The sequence below is a fragment of the Carcharhinus amblyrhynchos genome, chromosome 15, assembly GCF_965287045.1.
Source record: "Carcharhinus amblyrhynchos chromosome 15, sCarAmb.v2.hapA, whole genome shotgun sequence".
Classification (NCBI taxonomy): Eukaryota; Metazoa; Chordata; class Chondrichthyes; order Carcharhiniformes; family Carcharhinidae; genus Carcharhinus; species Carcharhinus amblyrhynchos.
This window is the reverse complement of record NC_137338.1, coordinates 35493779-35515116: the sequence shown is the minus strand read 5'-3', so window position 1 is coordinate 35515116 and position 21338 is coordinate 35493779. Positions and strand designations below refer to the sequence as shown.

At 42.1% G+C, this 21338-nt stretch overlaps 1 protein-coding gene across 4 annotated transcripts in view; it reads left to right on the top strand.

The window, feature by feature from the left end:
- Nucleotides 1-2242: 2242 nt before the first annotated feature.
- Nucleotides 2243-21338, top strand: part of LOC145353239 (calsequestrin-2-like) — a 53354-nt gene continuing 34258 nt past the window's right edge. Inside the window, exons 1-5 of one of the 4 annotated variants that reach the window (XM_080203793.1) lie at nucleotides 2243-2341; nucleotides 2754-2983; nucleotides 3226-3310; nucleotides 15235-15335; nucleotides 18097-18208. In XM_080203793.1, the coding sequence (XP_080059919.1) occupies nucleotides 2335-2341; nucleotides 2754-2983; nucleotides 3226-3310; nucleotides 15235-15335; nucleotides 18097-18208 (535 nt within the window). In that variant the 5' untranslated portion in view covers nucleotides 2243-2334. The other 3 variants (XM_080203791.1, XM_080203792.1, XM_080203790.1) reach the window with 3 other exon arrangements.

Sequence of the window (21338 nt, the reverse complement as noted above, 5' to 3'; positions counted from 1 at the left end):
ATTTTATATCCAACTCTAATACATCAATGACTAGGCGATGGCCTAGTGGTATTATCGCTGGACTATTCATCCAGAAACTCAGATAATGTTCTGTGGACCTGGGTTTGAAACCCATCATAGCAGATGGTGTAATTTGAATTCAATAAAAAAATCTGGAATTAAGAGTCTATTGATGACCATTGCTGATTGTGGGAAAAACCCATCTGGTTCACTAATGTCCTTTAGGGAAGGAAATCTTACCTGATCTGGCCTATGTGTGGCTCCAGAGCCACAGCATTGTGGTTGACTCTCAACTGCCCTTGGGCAACTAGGGATGGGCAATCAATGTTGGCTAGCCAGCAACACCCATGTCCCACAAAACTAAATTGGAAAATCACAGACAATAATATTTCCTTGGGTTTCACTGCTGTCATTTTATTAACTGTCCTCTGTCCTGTTTTCTTATCTTACATGAATATGCTATTTTAAACTATAATATGGTAACCAAACATGGTGCACCAGGCCATTTCCTGATAGCTGAAATTTATGCAGCTATTTTCTGTGGGCTGTTCTAGCTTTCTAAAAAGACACAAAGCATGGAAATCATTTTAATGAAACTAATGAATCAATTCACATATCCCCAGCCTCCAGTTTGACAAAACAAAGCCTTGAACAACTTTTCTAAGGAACAGCAGCAAATTAAAATACAATGAGGTACAGCACCACACAAAGGTTGCATGTCTTTGTTTCACTTCCCTGGGTTCTGATTATCACAGTAAGAAGTCTTACAACACCAGGTTAAAGTCCAACAGGTTTATTCGGTATCAAACGCCACTAGCTTTATCAACATATCAGTATTCACCTGACAAAGGAGCAGCAAGCGCTCTGAAAGCTAGTGGTGTTTGCTACCAAATAAACCTGTTGGACTTTAACCTGGTGTTGTAAGACTTATTACTGTATTTACTCCAGTCCAACACCAGCATCGCCACATTCTGATTATCAAGCATAGTGGCACGTGGTTAGCACCGCTGCCTCATAGCATCAGGGAACCAGGTTCGATTCCCAGCTTGGGTTTCATGTGCAGAGTCTGTGTGGAGTCTGCATGTTCTCCCTGTGTCTGGATGGGTTTCCTCTGAGTGCTCCAATTTCCTCCTACAGTCCAAAATACATGCAGGTAAAGTGCATTGGCCATGCTAAAATTCTCCCTCAGTGTACCTGAACAGGTGCCAGAGTGTGGCAACTAGGGGATTTTCACAGTAATTTCATTGCAGTGTTAATGTAGGCCTATTTGTGACACTATTAAAGAAAATAAAGTGAAAAAAGAAACAGTGCAAGTACCAGGAACTGTGAGATGGAGTTTAAATTCCCTGAGAAGGCCCTGTTACGGTCAGTGTCACTACATAACCATAGAAAAAGTTTACAATCCATGGACATGAATTACGCACTTTATTCATAACATAGGTGTACAGTGCATTTCTGAATTTGAATAAAAACAGAATTATTTTTATTTCAAAGGTAGTGGGCTACCTTTTAAGAATCTGAATGTGGAGTAACTGCCTTACAGGGCAGTGGATGGCGCTGTTCAGTTTCCATCGAACTTGCTGCAGAGTACAAACGATTTGCTGCTGATCCTCACAAGGGGACACAGTAGGCGGCTTCTTTGTCGACCTGTCAATCATCAGCTGCAGAGCGTAACGGATTTCACGCTAACGTTGTAACCCGAAGAATGTTGTACATTGAATTCTTGTAAAACCTGGGCTACGGGCATTCTAGTCGAAATAAGTTTACTACATGATGAACATTTAAATTAACTGAAATCAGAGCATTATAAATAACAAACCTGTCTTTATCTCTGCATTTCACAACATTGTTAAGACACAGGAGGTCATTTGGCCCATCGGACAAATGTATTTTATCTCTACAGAATTTTACGAACACTGCATTTCACTCCATGGGATATATTTCCTTCAGAACACAGTGCACTGAACAGTGGCACTGTACATCTCTCAGGGGGCCTGTCTTTAAATTGAATCATTTTACATTATTTCATTTTAATTTTGCTATTTAAGAGAAGAAAAAAGGGTTGAATTATTCCCTGATTGCTTTCTAAATGCTTTGAGCAAAAGCCCACCAAGAGACAGTCAGATCGTGTTGCTAGTGTTAACAGATGCTACAATGAACTTATCTGGCTGGCCTCCTGGGTATGGCTCTAATGGTCTATATAAAGCAGAACGGTACAATCATTCACTCCGCCTGCGTGTGAGGCATTCTCTCTCCATCCCGTAACCTTTCCAAACAGCGTCAGCGTGCCAAGATGGAAACATAATCTACACTCAGCGATAGTTACTTTGAGAGATGGAAGGTAACGTTAATGTCACACTGATAGGTGGTGTTTCTAGAGTTCGTACTTTCTGCCTGAAAGGTCAATCTCTCCTACCCCTCCCCAGAAAAGCCCATCAAACTGAGGATGGCGAATCCCCCCTCGACTCGATGTTTCAGTGTGATGTATTTATAGCTGGAAACAACTGGCTTTCTTAAAATGGAGTTTAAAATGGTAAGGGAGCAGGAGGTTGGTATGTGAGGTATCTGGGCTCTGCCTCCATCTATTCTTTCTCCAGAGACTGTCCTGACTTTGTTTCCCCTCTGCTTCTCTGTTCAGGAGTTGTGACCAGTACAGAAGGAGAAAGGCAAAATATTTCCGGTGAAGCAATTGCATTATCTCGGCCGGCTCTTTAATTGTGAATAATATATAATTTTTTTTACAATGAATGCAGCCTGGCTCTGTTTGGCGACTTTCTCTGTCGCCTGCATCAGTTGTAGAGCGGAAGATGGACTTCAGTTCCCTCGGTATGATGGAAAAGACAGAGTTGCCGACGTCGACATGAAAAATTACCAGAAGATTTTGGAAAAGTATGATATCCTGTGCCTGTTGTATCATGCGTCAGTCCCTGCAGGAGACAAAATTGCCCAGAGACGGTTTGACCGGGCGGAATTGGTGTTAGAGGTGAGACATGTTTCAGAGTTAGTTGGTTCATTGTAACAAAGTAGCTAAAACACTTTCAGCAACATGTTTACTGATGGGGATTGACTGGTTGACAGAATAAAAGAGCAGGTTAAAACATCTGAACTTTGATAAACTATATGCTTTTTCATCGATACATGTGAAGTTGATACTGTGACATCTTGAAAAGTTCAAGACACCAAAGCTAACAGTTTCTGTTTCTTTCCCTTCTATTGTGGAGGCAGATGGCAGCTCAGGTCCTGCAAGACAAAAACATTGGATTTGGGCTTGTAGATGAGAAGAAAGACGCAAAGCTGGCTAAGAAACTGGGTGAGAAACAAATAACTAAAACTGATTGACATGTTGTGATGTTAATTGGGGTGGGGGGGGAAGTCCTGGGATGTTGACCCCACCCTACTACTGACTGCTGACACTGCTGAATGTAATAGTGACCAGACACAGTTGGGATAGTTATTTAAAGAAGCACTTTATAAAGAGGCGAGTCCATTTCCTTTCCAAATTGTTGATTTAAGCCCATGTTTTGTGCTAGGTTGTGTATTCCATTCTCAATATGTAACCTTTCCAAAATTCCCTTCGCCTTGTTCTTGGCAAAATAACATCTCCACCTCCATTCCATCAATTTCCTACCTACTGTTTCTAGCCAAGTATTTGAAGATTCAGAACCATTCTTATGTATCGAACTAGTCTAATCTGTTTTGCACATTATCAGTGTCACTTCCTCGGACTTGCCCTCTAGGCTTCTATTTGCACAATGTAACATTGTGTTTGCCTTGGAAAATATTATCATGGAATATGACAATGATTCTAACAATTGGCCAGCAAAATCAACCATAATTGCTTCAAACTGGATAATATTTAAGTGAAATGCTTGATGTTGCATGAGCAAGTTTATTATTTTTAGCATACAGGTCTGTTATCTAATATTGTTTAATATTAAGCAGTATATATTTTTCATTTGGCCAGTTGATTTGGAGCCTTTTTATATCATAAAAATCTGGTGGGGAAATTCATTGGTTACAGCTGTTTGTTGGATGTTAAATATGGGCATAAGCTTCCTATATAGCAGTCAGGATGCACATTCTCATTTCAGACCAGAAGCCCACTGACCACCAAATTGGATTAGGTTTCCTTGCAGGCGCCTGAACACATCAGAGCTATTTAAAGCATTGAAGAACATGTAAATAAAGTCCTGGGCTGGTTGGATGATCTTTTTCTGATGCTCAATCTCCCCCACACTAGGTTAACATCTTTATTGAGACGGATTTGACTCCCTCAATATATAGCTGGTTTATGACCAGAGGCACAATTCATTCATCTGATACTAGTCCTCTATGCCACATTTATTCGAGCAAGGCCAAGTTGTAGTACAGTAAGGATTAGCCATTCCAGTTATGACTCCTGACATTTGACAGGAACCTAGCCACAGCTGCAGGCCAGGTGTACAATGAGAGCTGTGTCACTACAGAAAATGTTACTGTACTAAAAATGGTGAGGCAAAGCTTCCACTGTGGAAACCAAAGGGGTTAGTCACAGAATATGTATGGATGGAGAAGTTTAGTGAGAAAAGGAGGGCATTGAATTCAGAAGCAGAATGGCAGGATAAGCTGAGAAGGACATTTAAATCATCAAGGATGAGGCATCTGTCACCATTCATGATGCAAATTTAAGTCAGAATACCAAAAAGGAAGAAATGACAGGATAGAGAGGACACAGAGGCCCCAAGCAGAGCCAAGTATAAAAGAAGGGGCTAGAAGTAAAAGGTTCCACTCTGGAGAGATGATCAAATTGTGTATGCAAATAGAAGAAGAATCAGTACAAATAAAGTGGTATTTATGGAAAGTTTGGCCTATGACTTTTCCATGGTCATCACTGCCTTCTGGAAAAATTAAACATGTTTGATTATGAGCTAATGCTTTATTTCCCCCTATAAGGTTATGGAACAAGGGTTGCAAAAGTTCATTGTGACAACATGGGATGTGCTCCAATAAGTTTGGAAACCAGATGCAATCAAATACTAAATCTAATTTCTGCTCTTGAATCTAATTCCTCTGAGCAACCAGCATTGAGAGAAGCAACACAACAATGCCTAGCATTGCTCTTTAGTGAAAGCCAACTTTACAATGTCTTTAATTTTGGAGTAGTAACCATTGTTACCACTGTTTTCTCTTAAGCATTTTCTACTTTAGGAATTGCATTGTGACTTTAGAAATGTTGAATGAACCATTTCAGCCCTAATATTTTTCTTTAGAGTCATCACTCATGAGCACTGTGGCAAATGGCTGGCACTGCTGCCTCACAGTGCCAGGAACCTGAATTTGATTCCTGGCTTGGGTCACCATCTGTACAGAGTCTGCATGTTCTCCCCTTGTCTGCGCGGGTTTCCTCCAGGTGCTCTGTTTTCCTCCCACTGTCCGAAAGGTGTGCTGGTTTGGTGCATTGGCCATGCTAAGTTCTCTCTCAGTGTACCTAAACAGGTGCAGGTGCCAGAGTGTGGCTACGAGGAGATTTTCACCGTAACTTCATTGCAGTGTTAATGTAAGCCTACTTGTGACACTAATAAATAATCAATCTTAATCAATGAATGAGATAATTTTATTCTAAATCTTTGGAGTCCCCTTACACTGATTTTTTTTTGTTTTAAATCTGCATCTGAGAATATCAATCCATTTTAACCAATATTTCCACAGAATGAAAATAAATCTAGCTCTGCCCATTTAAACTTTCATGTTTGATCATGTGAGATTTATAATGCAACCAAACAACAATGCAATGTCAGTTTTGATCTTAAACCCAAGAAATTGTTCATGATATCAGAGTTCAGGAGCGGTAAGTTCCCAGTATGGTGTTATCATTATAACTATATCTGTTTAGGGTATTGACACTGAGTTTCTTGAAAAGACAATGGTGATGGAGAAGATCACCATTTGCAGAATGATCCATTTCATTTTTTCTGGGCATTGAGATAAGTAGTGCCAGTGTTTGGCACCCAGTTTTCTGACACAGCACAGTGGCACAGTGATTTTGACTTAATAGAGATTTACAAGATGATGAGGGGGATAGATAGAGTGGACGTTCAGAGACTATTTCCTCAGGTTGATGTACCTGTCACTAAGGGGCGTAACTATATGGTTCATGGTGAAAGATACAGGAGGGATGTCCAAGGTAGGTTCTTTGCTCAGAGAGTGGTTGGGGTGTAGAATGCACTGCCTGCTGTGATAGTGGAGTTGGACACTTTAGGAACTTTCAGGCAGTTATTGGATAGGCACATGGAGCACTCCAGAATGATAGGGAGTGGGGTAGCTTGATCTTGGTTTTGGCCAAAGCTCAGCACAACATCGAGGGCTGAAGGGCCAGTACTGTGCTGTACTGTTCTATGTTCTGTGGTTCGCACTGCTGCCTCACAGTGCCAGGGACCCGGGTTCAGTTCTGGCCTCGAGTCACTGTCTGTATGGAGTTTGCACATTCTTCCCGTGTCGTGTGTGTTTCCATCAGTTTCGTCCCACAGTCCAGAGATGTGCGGGTTAGGTTGACTGGCCATATTAAATTACTGCTTAGTGTTGAGGAGTAAATAGGTGGGGTTACGGGGATGGGACCTGCGAGGGATTGTGGTCAGCGCAGGCTCAACTGGCCAATGGCCTTCTTCTGCGCTATTGACTGTCATTCTATGATTCCCTTCACAACTTTATCAGTTTGCATTTTCAGCAATTTAAGTCTCTAAATATCAGTGCAATTAAACAGAAAAGGGGAAGTAGATCTGCTACAGCATATTATAGCCTATTGTTTGAATTGTCTCCTCTGAAGGAATATTAATTTAATTTAAAAAGTTGCAGGTGCTGAAGAAAAGAATGGTGTTTGCATTTGGGGTGCTCATTTTCCTTCCTGTCATCAACAAATACCACATTGACAGTCATCATATTGCCTCCTGATAACCAGTGGAAGGAATCTGAAGAATCCTGAAAGAGTCCAAAGTGTTGGCTAATATCCTGCGCATGAGTGCTAAACTCAAGTGCAATTAAACTTTGTTAGTCCTTTGTCTGAAAAATAAAAATAAGAAAATAAGTTGGTGCAGTGAACTATGGACTTAGATGACATTATCCTTTATGACGTTTCTTTTGAAATGTTACACGCATTTATCTTCACTTTTAAAATGAGATGCTTTTGAAATAGGGTTGCATGTTGTTTCTAAGGCTATTTCACTGTTACTGGCTCTTAAAGCACATTTTCTGACATCTTAAAAATATTCAAAACGGTGGTTTTAAGAACTGAAGCGCACTTTCTTTAGTTGCTGTTCTACAGGATAGGATATTGCAGTGATTCAAGCTCAGAATGCTTAATTCCTAAGCATTTTATTCCTAGAAATAAAATGCCAACCAGAAGTGTGATCAGCTTGCTGTCGGAATGTCCTGTTAAGTAATACAAGTTGAATAGAGGTGTGAAAATGTGATAACCATAACAGTAGTTTTCACGTGATATGGAAAGTATACCTCAATCTGGATTAAGTGTTAGAAGTGCATTATTATATTATTTCAAAGGAACAACATCTGACATTGCTCTTATAAAGTTTAATAATTGTTTTGATTTGATTTGTTATTGTCACATGTATTGGGATACAGTGAAAAGTCGGTTGGTACACAATTTCAGACTTTTATATCTTTTTCCCAATGGTAGAAAATGGAAGAGAATATGTCTGGGTGTGTGGAATCCTTGATTATGCTGGCTGTTTTTCCGAGGCATAAGGAAGTGTAGATGGAGTCAATGAATGGGAGGCTGGTTTGCATGACTGGGCTACGTTCACAACTCTTTGTAGTCCCTTGTGGTCTTGGTCAAGCAGGAGCCAGACCAAGCTGTAATGCATCCACCATTGAAAAAGGTCATGGCTGATCTGTTTGTGTTGAATTCCACATTTCCATTTACCCCCAATTACCTTTGATTCCCTGTCCAACAAGAATCTATTTACCTCTGCCAAATGCTGCTTCAACTCCATTTTCAAGTGTGCTGATGACACCACCATAGCGGGTTGGATCTCAAACAATGATGAAACATAGCACAGGAAAGAGATAGAGAATCTGGTGAGATGGTGCCAAGACACTAATCTCTCTCTCAATGTCAGTAAAATGAAGGAGGTAGTCATCAACTTCAGAAAGCAGAGTGGAGGACATGTCCCTGTCTACATCAACGATGCTGAAGTGGAACTGGTCGAGAGTTTCAAGTTTCTAGGTGTCCACCAGCAACCTGTTCTGATCCCTCCACACTGATGCCATAGTTAAGAAAGTCCACCTACATCACTATTTTCTCAGGAGGCTAAGGAAATTTGGCATGTCCTCTGTGCCTCTCACCAACTTTTACAGATGCACCATATAAAGCATCTTTTTTGGATGTATCACAGCTTGGTATGGCTCCTGCTCTGACCAAGATCACAAGAAACTGTTAAGGGTTATGAATGTAGCCTAGGCCATCACGCAAATCAGTCTCCCATCCATTAACTCCGTGTACATGTCCCACTGCCTCGGAAAAGCAGTCAGCATAATCAAGGACCCCACACATCCCTGGACATACTGTCTTCCACCTTCCATTAGGAAAAAGATACAAAAGTCTGAGATTACATACCAATGGACTCAAGTACAGCTTCTTCTCTGCTGCCATCAGACTTCTTACATTAAAAAATCTTTCTCTACACCCTAGCCATGACTGTAACACTATACTTGCACCCTCTCCTTCCCTTCTCCATTACATACTCTATGAAAGGCATGCCTCGCCTGTATAGAGTACAAGAAACAATATCTCTGTATCCCAACACATGTGACAATAATAAATCAAATCAAATCAAACCTCACTTCCATTGCTTTCTGAGGCAGAGAGTTCCAAAGTCTCACAATTCTCTGAGAGGAAAAAATTCTCATCTTTGTTCTACAAGGGCAACACCTAATTTTAAAACAGTGCCCCCTATTTCTGGACTCAGCCACGAGAGGAAACATCCTTTCCATGTCTAAGTTGTCAAAACTGTACAGGATCTTATATACTTCAATCAAGTCACTCCTCACTCTTCTGAACTCCAGTAGAAACAGCCCAGCTTGTCCAACCTATCCACATAAAACAATCCACTCATTCCAAATATCAATCAAGTAAATATCCTCTGAACTACCTGTAACGCATTTACATCTTTCCTTAAATAAGGAGGCCCAAACTGTACGCAGTATTTGAGATGTGGTCTCACCAATGTCCTGTATAAGTGAAGCATAATCCTTAGTTTTATGTTCAATTTTTCTCATAATAGCAGATAACATTCCATTAGAATTCTTGATTACTTATTGCACATTCATTCTAACTTTTTGTGACTAATGCACCAAAACACTTAGATCCCTCAATGCCTCAAAATTCTAGGTCATTCCCCATTTAAGTAATGCCAAGTTTTTGTATTCTTCTTGCCAAAGTGAAGAACTTCATATTCTCCCACATTATTGTCCATCTGCCAATTTTTTGCCAACTCAATCTATCCATCTGCAAAGTCCTTATGTCTTTTTCACAATATACTTTCCTTCCTATCTTTGTGCTGTTTGTAACTTTAGCTTCCATGCCTTCGCTCCCCTCATTTAAGTTAACGATGTAAGTTGTAAAATGCTGAGGTCCTAGCATAGACTCCTTTGGGACTCCATTCATCACATTCTGTCAATCAGACAAAGACCCATTTATGCATACTGCCTGGGCCCGATTTTACCAACAATTTGCGCCTGTTTTCGGGCACGAAATCGAGGTAGAATTGGGTGTGAGGCCTTTATCGCAATCTGCACCCGAGTCCGAGCAGATCGCAACTTTAGTGAGAGCCGCAAATTACGCGAATCCGTTCTGTGCCCAAATTGGGCGCAACAATGATTTAATTCAATTTAAATGCATTTGAATGTATTTAAATTGAATTAATGAACTGCCCGCCCAACTCTATCAGCATTTCTCCCTTTACTGCCGTGTTCGCTGATCTGGGACTGCGCCATTACAGACCTGCTAAATAAAAGTCTGAGTCGGGTGCTCCAGCCTCTGAAGAGGGCCTTCATCGTTTCCAACGGCTCTCTGACTCAGGTCAGTGGTGGGGGTGGGGATGGAGGCGGGTCAGATCATTCTCTTGTTGCGGGGGAGGAGAGGACTGAGGTCAGATCGTTGTCTGTGGGGGAAGGAGAGGAATGAGGTCAGATCGCAGTCTGGTTGGCGGGGGGGAAGGAGGGGAGTGAGGTCAGATCGCAGTCTGGTTGGGGGGGAGGAGAAGAGAGGCAGGTCAGATGGATCTCTGGTGGGGGAGGCAGGGGGTTCCGCTGCCACTCTGCAGGCAATTGGTGGGGGGTGGGGGGGCAGAGGTGTGATCGGTCTGGGTAGTGGGGGGTGGATAAGGGGGGACAGTGATGTGTGTGTATCCCCCTTATCCTCCCCCCCACTACCTACACACATCACTGCGCTCCCCCCCCCTGAGATATACCCTCCTCCTTTTTGCTCTCAGGTTGCATTCTCTGCTTTCTGCAGCCCAGGAGCAATCAAACATGGGCGCGCTTTTTCATGTTTTTTTCTAATTGCGTGTGTGCAGTTCAGAGCTCCAATCATTCCAGCAATGCTGCACCCCATCCACAGTGCGAATCGGACTGGAAATGGCTGAAAGCATATGGAGGCACCTGAAAGCAGATTTCTGAGTCAAACTACGCCCAGACTCGGCACTTGTGGTAAAATCGGATCTCTGTTTTCTGCCAGCTAACCAATCTCCTATCCAGGCTAATATGTTACCCCCTACACCATGAGCTTTTATTTTCCACAATAATCTTTGATGTGGCACCTTATCAAGTGCTTTCTGGGAATCTGAATACAGTGGGCCCAATTTGACCTCGCGTTGCGTCCATTTTTGAAAACTTGGTAAAATCAGCTGTGAGGTGAGTAGCACGATCTGCGCCCGCTTTTGCACTGGTTCCTCCTTTACCAAGGACCAAATATGGCCATGATTGAGACCGCGCCCAAAATGGACATCAGCCATTTAAAAGCATTTGAATGCTTTTGAATTGACTTAGTGGGCTGCACACCCAACTTTACTAGTATTTCCTCCTTTACCACCACTTTTGCCCATCCAGAATCGGCACAAAACAGACATGCTCCATAGAAGTCCAATTCAGGCACTCCACTTAGTGAGGAGGGAGGTGCTTAGTGTCTAACTGGTCTCTGCCTGCAATCAGTAGGGGGTAAGGGGAGTCTGCTGCCAATCTGCCTGAGATCAATGAAGGGAAAGTAGAGTCCACTGCCACTCTATCTGAGATCAGTGGGGGGGTGGGTGGGTGGTGGTGGTGTCCAGTGCAACTCTACCTGAGATCAGTAGCCGGGGGGGGGGGGGGGGGGGGGAGGAGGGGGAAGGGGCCAGCGATCGGTTTGGGTGGTGAGGGTTGGAGGGTGTCAGTAATATTGTGGGAATGGCGCATTATAATGGGGGGCCAGGGGAAAGCATTATCTGGCCTGGGAGGGTTGTCACAGGGGAGTAGCATTCTATCTTTGTTTTCTGCGCATGTGCAGTTGGAGGCACTGATTGGAGCTGCAGGGTTTTGGGCACATTAAGCCCCACCCACAGGCTTCTGCAGCAAGGTTCAGACTCGCTGATATTTTTGCAGCCAGTGTGGGTATGCAGGTGCCTCAGAATGAGTCTAAAAGGCTGATCTGAAACACTCCCAGTTTTAAGTCCACCCAGCACTTAGAATCAAAATGGTAAAATACAGCCCTATTATATGTCTACAGGCTCCTCTTTATCCACAGCACATGTTACTCCTTAAAGAACTCTGGGAAATTGATAAACTCCCACCTATCACCCGATAACCTCTAACCTCTATGTCAGTCAAAAACCTATCTACCCCTGCCTTAAAAATATTCAAAGACCCTGCCTCCATTACTCTCTGGGGAAGTGAGCCTCTGAGAAGAAACATGTCTCCTTATCCATGTCTTATATGGGAGACCCCTTATTTTTCAGTTATGTCCTCGAGTTCTCCTACAAAGGGAAACATCCTCTTAACATTCAACCTGTCAAGGCCACTCAGCATTTTATATGTTTCAGTAAGATTACCTCACCTTCTATACTCTAATGGATACAGGCCCAGCCTGTTCAACTTTTCTTCTTAAGATAATTCCCCCTCCCTCACCCCATTCCCAGGTATCAATTGAGTGGGCCTTCTCTGAACAGCTTCTAAATACATTTATATCCTTTATTAAATAAGGAGATCCAGACTCTGCACAGTAGTCTAGACGTGGAATCACCAACAGTCTGTACAACTGGAACAAAGCATCTCTATTTTTAAATTCCATTCCCCTCACAATAAATTACATTTTATTTGCTTTCCTAATTACTTGCTGAACCTGTTTACTAACTTTCTGCGATTCATGAACAAGGACACCCAGATCCCTCTGTACCTGAGTTCTGCGATCTGTCTCCATTTATATAATACGCTGCTTTTTTACTGTTCCAGACAAAGTAAACAAGTCCACATTTGCCAACTTTTTTGCCCACTCATTTAACCTATTTGTATCTCTTTGCAAACTTCTCTTCACAACCTATGTCCTGACCTATCGTTGTATCATCTGAAAGTTTAGTAACCATATATTTGGTCCCTTCATCCAAATCATTGATATAAATTGTAAATGTTGAGGCTCTAGCATTGATCCTTCTGGCACTTCGTTTGTCACGTCTTGCCAACTTGAAAATGACCAATTTATCACTACTCTTTGTTTCCTGTTAACTAGCCATGCTAATATAGCCATGCTTTCATGCTAATATATATCATAGGCTCTTAGTTTGAGTTGCAATCTTTGATGTGGTACCTTGTCAAATGTCTTCTGGATGTACAGCACATCTCCAGGTTCCCCTTTATTCACATTACTTGTTACTTCCTCAAAGAACTCCAATAAATTAATCAAAAATGATTTCCTTTAAACAAAATTGTGCTGACTCTGCCTGATTGCACTGAGGTTTTGCGAGTGCCTCATTCCTACTTAGTAATTGATTCCAGCGTTTTCCCTATGTCAAACATTGAGCTAACTGGCCTGTGGTTTCTTGCTCTCTGTCTCACTTTTTTTCTTGAATTGAGTGACACATTCACTATCTTCAATGTGATGGGCCATTTCAGAATTGAAGGGATTTTGAAAAATTAAAACCAATGTATCTACTATCTCAACAGCCACTTTGCCTAAGACCCTAACATGGAGTCCATCAGGACCTGTAGACTTGTCAGCTTTCAGTTTTAGTAATTTTCTCGGTACTCTCTTCTCAGTGATTATAATTGTTTTAAGTTCTTCCCTCCCTTTCACTTTCTGTCTCACAATTATTTCTGGGATATTATTTGTATCGTCTACAGTGAAGATGCAAGATATCTATTCGGTTCGTTCGCCATTTCCTTATTTTCCAGTTTTACTTCTCCATATTCATGGGCTGGGATTTTCTGCTTCTGTTTGAATTGGCAGGTTTGGTAATAAGAATGGAAAATACTGAGGGAACTGCAAAGTCACATTTTAAGTTGGCACGAACGCATGACGTGATTGTCTTTCCCCCCCTCCCTCGTCACTGACAGGGTATATTTCCTGACTTCAATGTGGTAAACATAATTTAAGTATATTGACATATAATTATCAGGCTCCTATGCCTGAATCATTTTCCCACAGTCAGAAAATCCATCTACATTGACATGATAACAGAGTGGCATGAATCATAACTGATATCCCAAGGCATGCACCTGGCAAGCAGATTTCCCAGGGGGGCTCAGGTGAGTGTAACACTCAGGGGGGAGAGAGTCATGTTCAGTCACTACCTGGACACTGTTCCTTGTGGGGAACGCCTGTGCACTGAAAGGGGGAAGTGCCAGGTAGCAATGCCTGGGCAGTTTCAGGGAGATGTAGGGGTGAACTTCATTGCTGTCTCTAGTGCCCTGATTCTCAGCTGATTAAGTGGCTAGCAGGATGGGTGAATAGAAGTTGTCACATCAGCAATACATCACGGGACTTGTCACTTGAAATTTTTTCCAAGCACCAGGCCATATGGCAGGGAAAGCTGCCATTGCTGCCGGCAGTTTCAATGCCATTTTCCCTCCCAACATTGGCCTTTGCCAAGTGCAAAGGATATGCTGATTCCAATTGTGACTAAGTACAATTCTGTTGCTGCTGATGGTCCATAGTAGCACCTCATGGATGCCTAATCTTAAGCTCTATATTTGTTTGAAATCTACCTCATTTGGCACATACCCTGCCCTCCCTAAATGTATGCAGTAGCTCACCGAAAGTCCCACAAAATCAAGTCATAATATCAAGGCTGGAATTCTCTGACCTCACATGTAGCTGTAATTCTCTGGTCCCGCTGTAGTAAATGGAGATTTGGTTGATTGTCAAATTCTCTATTCTCATTGGCAGCGGTGACGGGGCGCACGACATTGGAGAATTCTGGCCCAAATTAAATCCACAAACCTTGTCACAGCAGAATTATGTCAAAAGTATATCATGCCCTCTCATGTTGCAGCCTGTTCCATTTAATAGCACTAGTGGGAACCCCCTTATGCAAGTGAACGCATGTTTAGCTGACAATGGATCAGCAGAAGCATACCCTGGTTCTGCACAGTGCAAGTTTCCACAATAAGTGTCAAATCAGCTAGAACGGTAGTTTGATTTCACAATTGGACCTCCTTCAGCTCATGCATAACATGCCTTCACTAGTACCCTTTCCAGTGTGTGACATGTTAAGCTGATAGTGATCAGCAGAGGCATACTCTGGATCTGCATAGTGCGAGTTTCCACAATGTGCATCAAGTCAATTGGAATGGTAGTTCGATAGCACAATCCGACCTCTCCCAGTTCATCCACACCCATGCCCACACTAGCACACTTTCCAAAGTGTCACACTGTATAGACTTCACCGGACATGGCTGGAAGCATGACTCTCACAATTTATGGACCTTGGGGGATTATGGTGCCCAATTTCATAACCAGAATTTTGTTGTAGAAGCTATAAAATCATTATAATTAATATTAAATTTGAACAACAGTAGAATGTGATTAATATCTACAAATGAATGGCAGCTGCTTATAAAAACATCAATGCCACTCAAAGCTAAACAGTAAAGGTTCATGGCAAAGGTGATTTTATTCTCTGTGATGTTCATTTCATTGGGATTCTAAAGTGCTTCAGCATAATGTACACTTTTTAGATTACATTCAGTTTCACTTACAGTCCCCATTTTTCACAGGTCTGATAGAAATCGGGAGTGTATATATTTTTAAAGATGATCATCTGATTGAGTATGACGGCGAGCTCTCACCTGAAGTCCTAGTAGCATTTCTTCTGGATGTAAGTAGAACAAATTTTGTTAACAGCAGTACCTTTCATTATTTTCAAATAATTAAACATGTTTGGTTTTGTCAATTTTATTGAAGCATATGTTGTGGCAGATTTGCTAACATGCCCAAGTAGTCATTTTTCATGTGTGCATTTTAGTATTAGCAGCTACTCGACCATGTAGAACATTACTAGCTGAGTCCAATTTTTCCTCACCTGACATCCATTCATACACTTTCCAACAGAAGACATTGGATATCAATCAGGACTAATATTGATTTTTCTGCTCCTCATTTCAGAACGTGAGACCAATTGTGGCATCCAATTGCCGCCTTAGCTAATGTAAGCTACATTGAATGCAAAACTATATAACCAAAACTGTAATATACAGAGAAAAAAGAAACTGCTGTTCCTACAACCCTTTAGAAGCACCTATCAGAAAGATTAAAGTATCAGTAACAGAGGCTTCAAACACTTCACACCTTTTAATCTTGTCCAATTAAACATTGAATCATTGACAAAAGAGACCACAGAAAGAACAAGTTATTATAAACACTTAGCTATTAATGAAGCAAAGTTAACAATTCATCCATTTGTCAAGACAGAATCCCCTGCTGAGATAGTCCTTTTCCTGAGTCTGGGCTCTCAGCCAAGTATACATAATGAGGACATGCACTCGTACTTAGAAAAAATCTTACACTTGTCCTCATTATATATACTTGACTGAGAGTTACAAGCTACATTGAGGATTGAAAATTGAAGAACAGATGACTGAAAAGCGTGGAACATGATATGATGGCAGATAGAAATGCTGAATGCCATACATTTTGAATATAAAAGTAGGGAGGTCTTGCTGCAGCTGGATAGGGCATTGGTGAGGCCGCAGCTGGAGTACTGTGTGCGGTTTTGGGCGCAGCACCTGCGCAAAGATATTTTGGCCTTGGAGGGAGTGCAGAGGAGGTTTACTAGGCTGATACTGGAGTTGAGGGGGTTGAGCTATGAGGAGAGACTGAATAAACTAGGCTTGTACTCGTTAGAGTTTAGAAGAATGAGGGGAGATCTCATTGAGACGTATAAGATGGTGAATGGGATGGATAGGATAGAGGTGGAGAGACGCTTCCCGCTCAAAAAAGACAGTAGGACTAGGGGGCACAGCCTCAAGATAAAGGGGGGGCGGTTTAGAACGGAGTTGAGGAGGAACTTCTTCACTCAAAGGGTGGTGAATCTCTGGAATTCTCTGCCCGTTGAAGTGGTGGAGGCTGCCTCGCTAAATATTTTTAAGACGCGGGTTGATGGGTTTTTGATAAGAGAGGGGATTAAGGGTTATGGGGAGAGGGCGGGAAAGTGGAACTGAGCCACGACAGATCAGCCATGATCTTATTGAATGGCGGGGCAGGCTCGAAGGGCTAGATGGCCCACTCCTGCTCCTATTTCTTATGTTCTTATGTTCTTATAGATATCCTCAAACCTTAATTAGATTATCCTTGAAATAAGAGGCTTAATACATGATTCAATCCCTTAATGCAAGATTAGTGTGTTCTGAAGCAGCCAGCAGTATAAAGTTCTATATGCAACTTAACTGATGATTCCCCCACAATGTGTGATGCTTCTTCCTTCAGTTACCCTCTGCTGCTACTCACTGCTGCTCTCTCCCAAGATGCTTCTTCCCCAAAGAGCAAAGACGTTCAATTTATTGACATAAAAAAGCATTATTTCCCCATTTTCATCAAACTGATGCAGGACTAGGAACAGTGGGTAAATGTTATTTCAACTGGAAATGCCTCTAACAATCTCAGGTTTGAGGTTCCTTGCCCATCAGCTACATCATTAAGAATATTCTACCATCTTTTCTGGCACAGTGAAAGAGGGTTTGCAAAAATACAGTAAATTATAGTTAACAGTAGAGATTGGAAGTCTGCTTCTGAATTCTGGATCCCATCCAGTAGGATGGATATCTGTATCCAGTGCCTCCTGCCCCCCCACCCACCAGTCAATTGTATGGATTGTGTGATCCCAGGGCAGCACGATGGCACAACGGTTAGCACTGCTGCCTCACAGCGCCCGGGATGTGGGTTTGATTCTGGCTTTGGGTGACCCTCTGTGTGGAGTTTGCACATTCTCCCCATGTCTGTGTGGGTTTCTTCTTGGTGAAAAAAAATAAATTACTGCAGATACTGGAATCTCCCAGCATTTTCTCTTTTGGTTTCCTCTCGGTGTTCGATTTCCTCCCGCACTCCAAAGATGTGCGGGTTAGATGGATTGGCCATGCTAAATTGTCCCTTAGTGTCCAAAAGTGTTTAGGTTAGGGGGGATTAGCAGATTAAATGCATGGTGTTATGGGCATAAGGTGGAGGTCCTGCGTACGATGGTCTTTCAGAGAGTAAGTGTAGACTCAATAGTCCAAAAGGCCTTCTTCTGCTCAGTAGGGATCCTATGATAAAATTCTCCTGCAGTATAGGATTAATTACCTATCAGCTGTTATAAAGGTAGCTACAGCCCAGGAAGAAATGCTCACGTCTCAGAATGTCAGATTGTTGGGTTGCCTGGAGATCCTTGCAGAACTTTACAATATTCACCAAAGTGGAAGAGTTACAAAAACAACAAAAAGAAACTCTTACTGCACTGATGTAGTAAAAACCAACATTATGGACAAGTGATATCCAAATACAGCTATAATTAGTTCAGAATAACTTAATGAACAATGTTTTTTATGCAGAAAATATAATATTGCTTAACAAGGAACTTAATGTCAGAACTTTTCTATTGCCAATAGGTGACAGAAGACCCAGTGGAAATCATTGAATCTCGGGCGGAAGTTCGGTCTTTTGAAAGAACTGATGAAGTGATCAAATTGATTGGATACTTTAAAAGTGAAGTTTCTGAACGTGAGTCATCACCAATGTTCCCTCTGAACTGTGCAACTTGCATAACAATCATGAGGATACTGCATAGGCTGTTCAAAAGGGAGAGGCAAGGATTAATCAGGGGTAGTCAGCATGGCTTTGTTAGATGGAGATCATGCCTAACAAATTTTAATTGAATTTTTTGAAGAGGTGCCTGGGTGTGTAGATGAGAGCAGTGCAGTTGATGTAGTCTGCAGTAAGGCGTTTGACAAGGTCTTACATGGGAGACTGATCAGGAAGGTAAGAGCCCATGGGATCCAGTGCAATTTGGCAAATTGGATCCAAAATTGGATTAGTGACAGGAGGCAGTCAAAGCCTGTGTCCTGTGGTATACCGCAGGGATCAGTGCTGTACCCCTTGCTGTTTGTAGGGTACATTAATGATCTAGATATGAATATGGGGAGTATGATCAGTAAGTTCACAGATAACACATTGGTGGTGTGGTAAATAATGAGGAGGAAAGCCTTAGAATGCAGAATGATGTAGACGGAATGGTCAGATTGGCATAAAAGTGGCAAATAGAATTTAATCCTGAAAAATATGAGGTGATGTAGTTTGGGAGGACTAACAGGCAAGTGAATACACAATGAACTGTAGGATGCTAGGAAGGACCAGAGAGATCTTGAGGTGCATGTTCATAGGTTCCTAAAGGCAGCAGGACAGGAGATAAGGTGGTTAAAAGAGAATATGGGATACTTGCCTTTATTAGCCAAGGCATAGAATATAAGAGCAGGGAGATTATGATGGATCTGCCACATCTAGAGTTCTGTGTACAGTTCTGGTCGCCACACCGTAGGAAAGATGTGATTGCATTAGAAAGGGTGCAAAGGAGATTCACCAGGATATTGCCTGGGCTGGAGTATCTCAGCTATGAAGAAAAGGCTAGAGTTGTTCTCCTTCAAGCAGAGAAGACTGAGGAAGGGTCCTGATAGAGGTGTACAAAATTATGAAGGGCATAGGTAGGGAAAAAACTTTTCCCCTTAGTAGATGGGTCAGTAACCAGGAGGCATAGACTTAAGGTCAAAGGCAGAAGATTTGGAGGGGATTTGAGGAAAAGCTTTCTCACCCAGAGGGTGATGGGAATCTGGAACTCACTGTCTGAAAGGATGGCAAAGGTGGGAACCCTCACAAAATGTAAGAAGCAGTTAGACAAGCACTTGAAATGCCATAGCATACAGGGCTACGGACCAAGTGCTGGATAATGGACAAGAATAGATAGGTGTTTGATGACCAGCTTAAACACAGTGAGCTGGAAGGTCTCTTTCTGTGTTGTATGACTCTATGGGCAGGATTTTACAGCCTCGCTTGGGCGAGACCTGAAATTCCTGCTCGAGGTTAAGAGATTTCTGTTGTTGGACCCTTGCCCGCACCAATTCCATCGTGGGTGAGATGGTAGAGTTCCAGCCTACGACTCTGAGGTACCCCATTTAAATTGTCTTACATGCCCAGCCACGTAAAAAATGTAAAGAATGTACACAATGAGATAAATAGGCTGTGGACAGCAAAGAAGATGTTAACACCAATCCTAATCTCCAGCCTGTTGTGTCACCCTTTAGACGGAAAGCCATCACTTTGGAAATTTAGCTGTAAGTGTGGAAGATGTAACCTCAGAAAATCTTCAATAGATAAATAAAAACATACAAAGAATCATGGAAATGTGGAAGGAGTTTATTTTACCTTGTCTGTTCTGGCCAAAAAAGAGCTATTCAGACTAATCTTTCCAACTCTTGGTCTGCTGCTTTGCGTGTTACAACACTTCAAATACATATCTGACTACTTTTAAAAGTAACGACAGTCACCACTCTTTGAGAAAAAGATCGCTCCTCAATTCACCTCTAATCCTTTTGCTAATTATTTTAAAGCCTAGCCCCCTCTCTGCTAACTTAGCCACTCTATCTAATCCCCTCATAATTTTATAAATCTCTATTGATTCTCCCGCAAACTCCGCTGTTGCAAAGAATACACCCCAGCCTGTCCTCAGGGTAGTGCCCAAGGCCCAACTTCTTTGGCTGCTTCATCAATCATCTTCCCTCCCTCGTAAGGTCAGAAATGGGGATGTTAGCTGCTGATCTGTAGTGCTCAGTATCATTCGCAGTTCCTCAAATATGGAACCGGTCCTGTGTACTGCAAGACCTAGACAATATTCAGACTTGAACTGATAAGTGAGAAGTAACATCTGTGCCACACAAATAACAGGCGATGACCCTTTCCAACATCTAAAGCAGCTAAACATTGCCCCTTAACATTCAATGGCATTACTATTGCTGAATCTGCGTCATCAGCATTCTGGGGGTTATTGTTAACCAGGATCTTAACTAAACCAGCCATGTAAATGTGTGTCTGCAAGAGCAGGTCAAAGGCTGGAAATTCTGCAGTGAGTAACACACCTCCTGACTTCTCAAAGCCTACCTACCATCTACAAGGCCCAAGTAAAGATACTCTCTACCTGCCTGATGAGTGCAGCTACAACAACAGTTGAGAAGTTCAATATCATCCAGGACAAAGCAGGCTGCTATCCAATCCCTTAAACATTTATTCCTTCCACTATTGATGTACAGTAGCAGCAATATTTACCATCTATAAGATGCATGACAGCAACTTCCAAGCCTCTTTTGACAGCACCTTCCAAACCAGTGAACTCTACCATCTAGAAGGACAAGGCAGTAGATATATAGAAAAACCTTAATCTGCAAGTTCCCTTCCAAGGCATACACCATCCTGACTTGGAACTCTATTGCTGTTCCTTCACTGTCACTGGGTGAAAACCTTGAAACTGTCTCCGTAACAGAGCTTAGTGTGTACCTATCCACTAGGGACTGCAGCAGTTCAGGAAGACAGCTCACCATGACCTTCTCAAGGGCAATTAGGGATGGGCAACAAATTCTGGGTTTTGATTGGACTGGCTCTCTGACTTTGAAATAGAAGCAAAATCCAATTGTATGGATACTTGAAATTGGGGAAATGTTCACTGCTGACATATTAAGCAGCTGCAAGTTATTTGATAGCTTGTCTTTTTGTAGCACATAACATTTCATTCATTATCAGCTTGGATTACTTAGGCAATCCCACAAAGACAGATAAAGGAGGAGTTTTAACTGTGATAATTTACGTG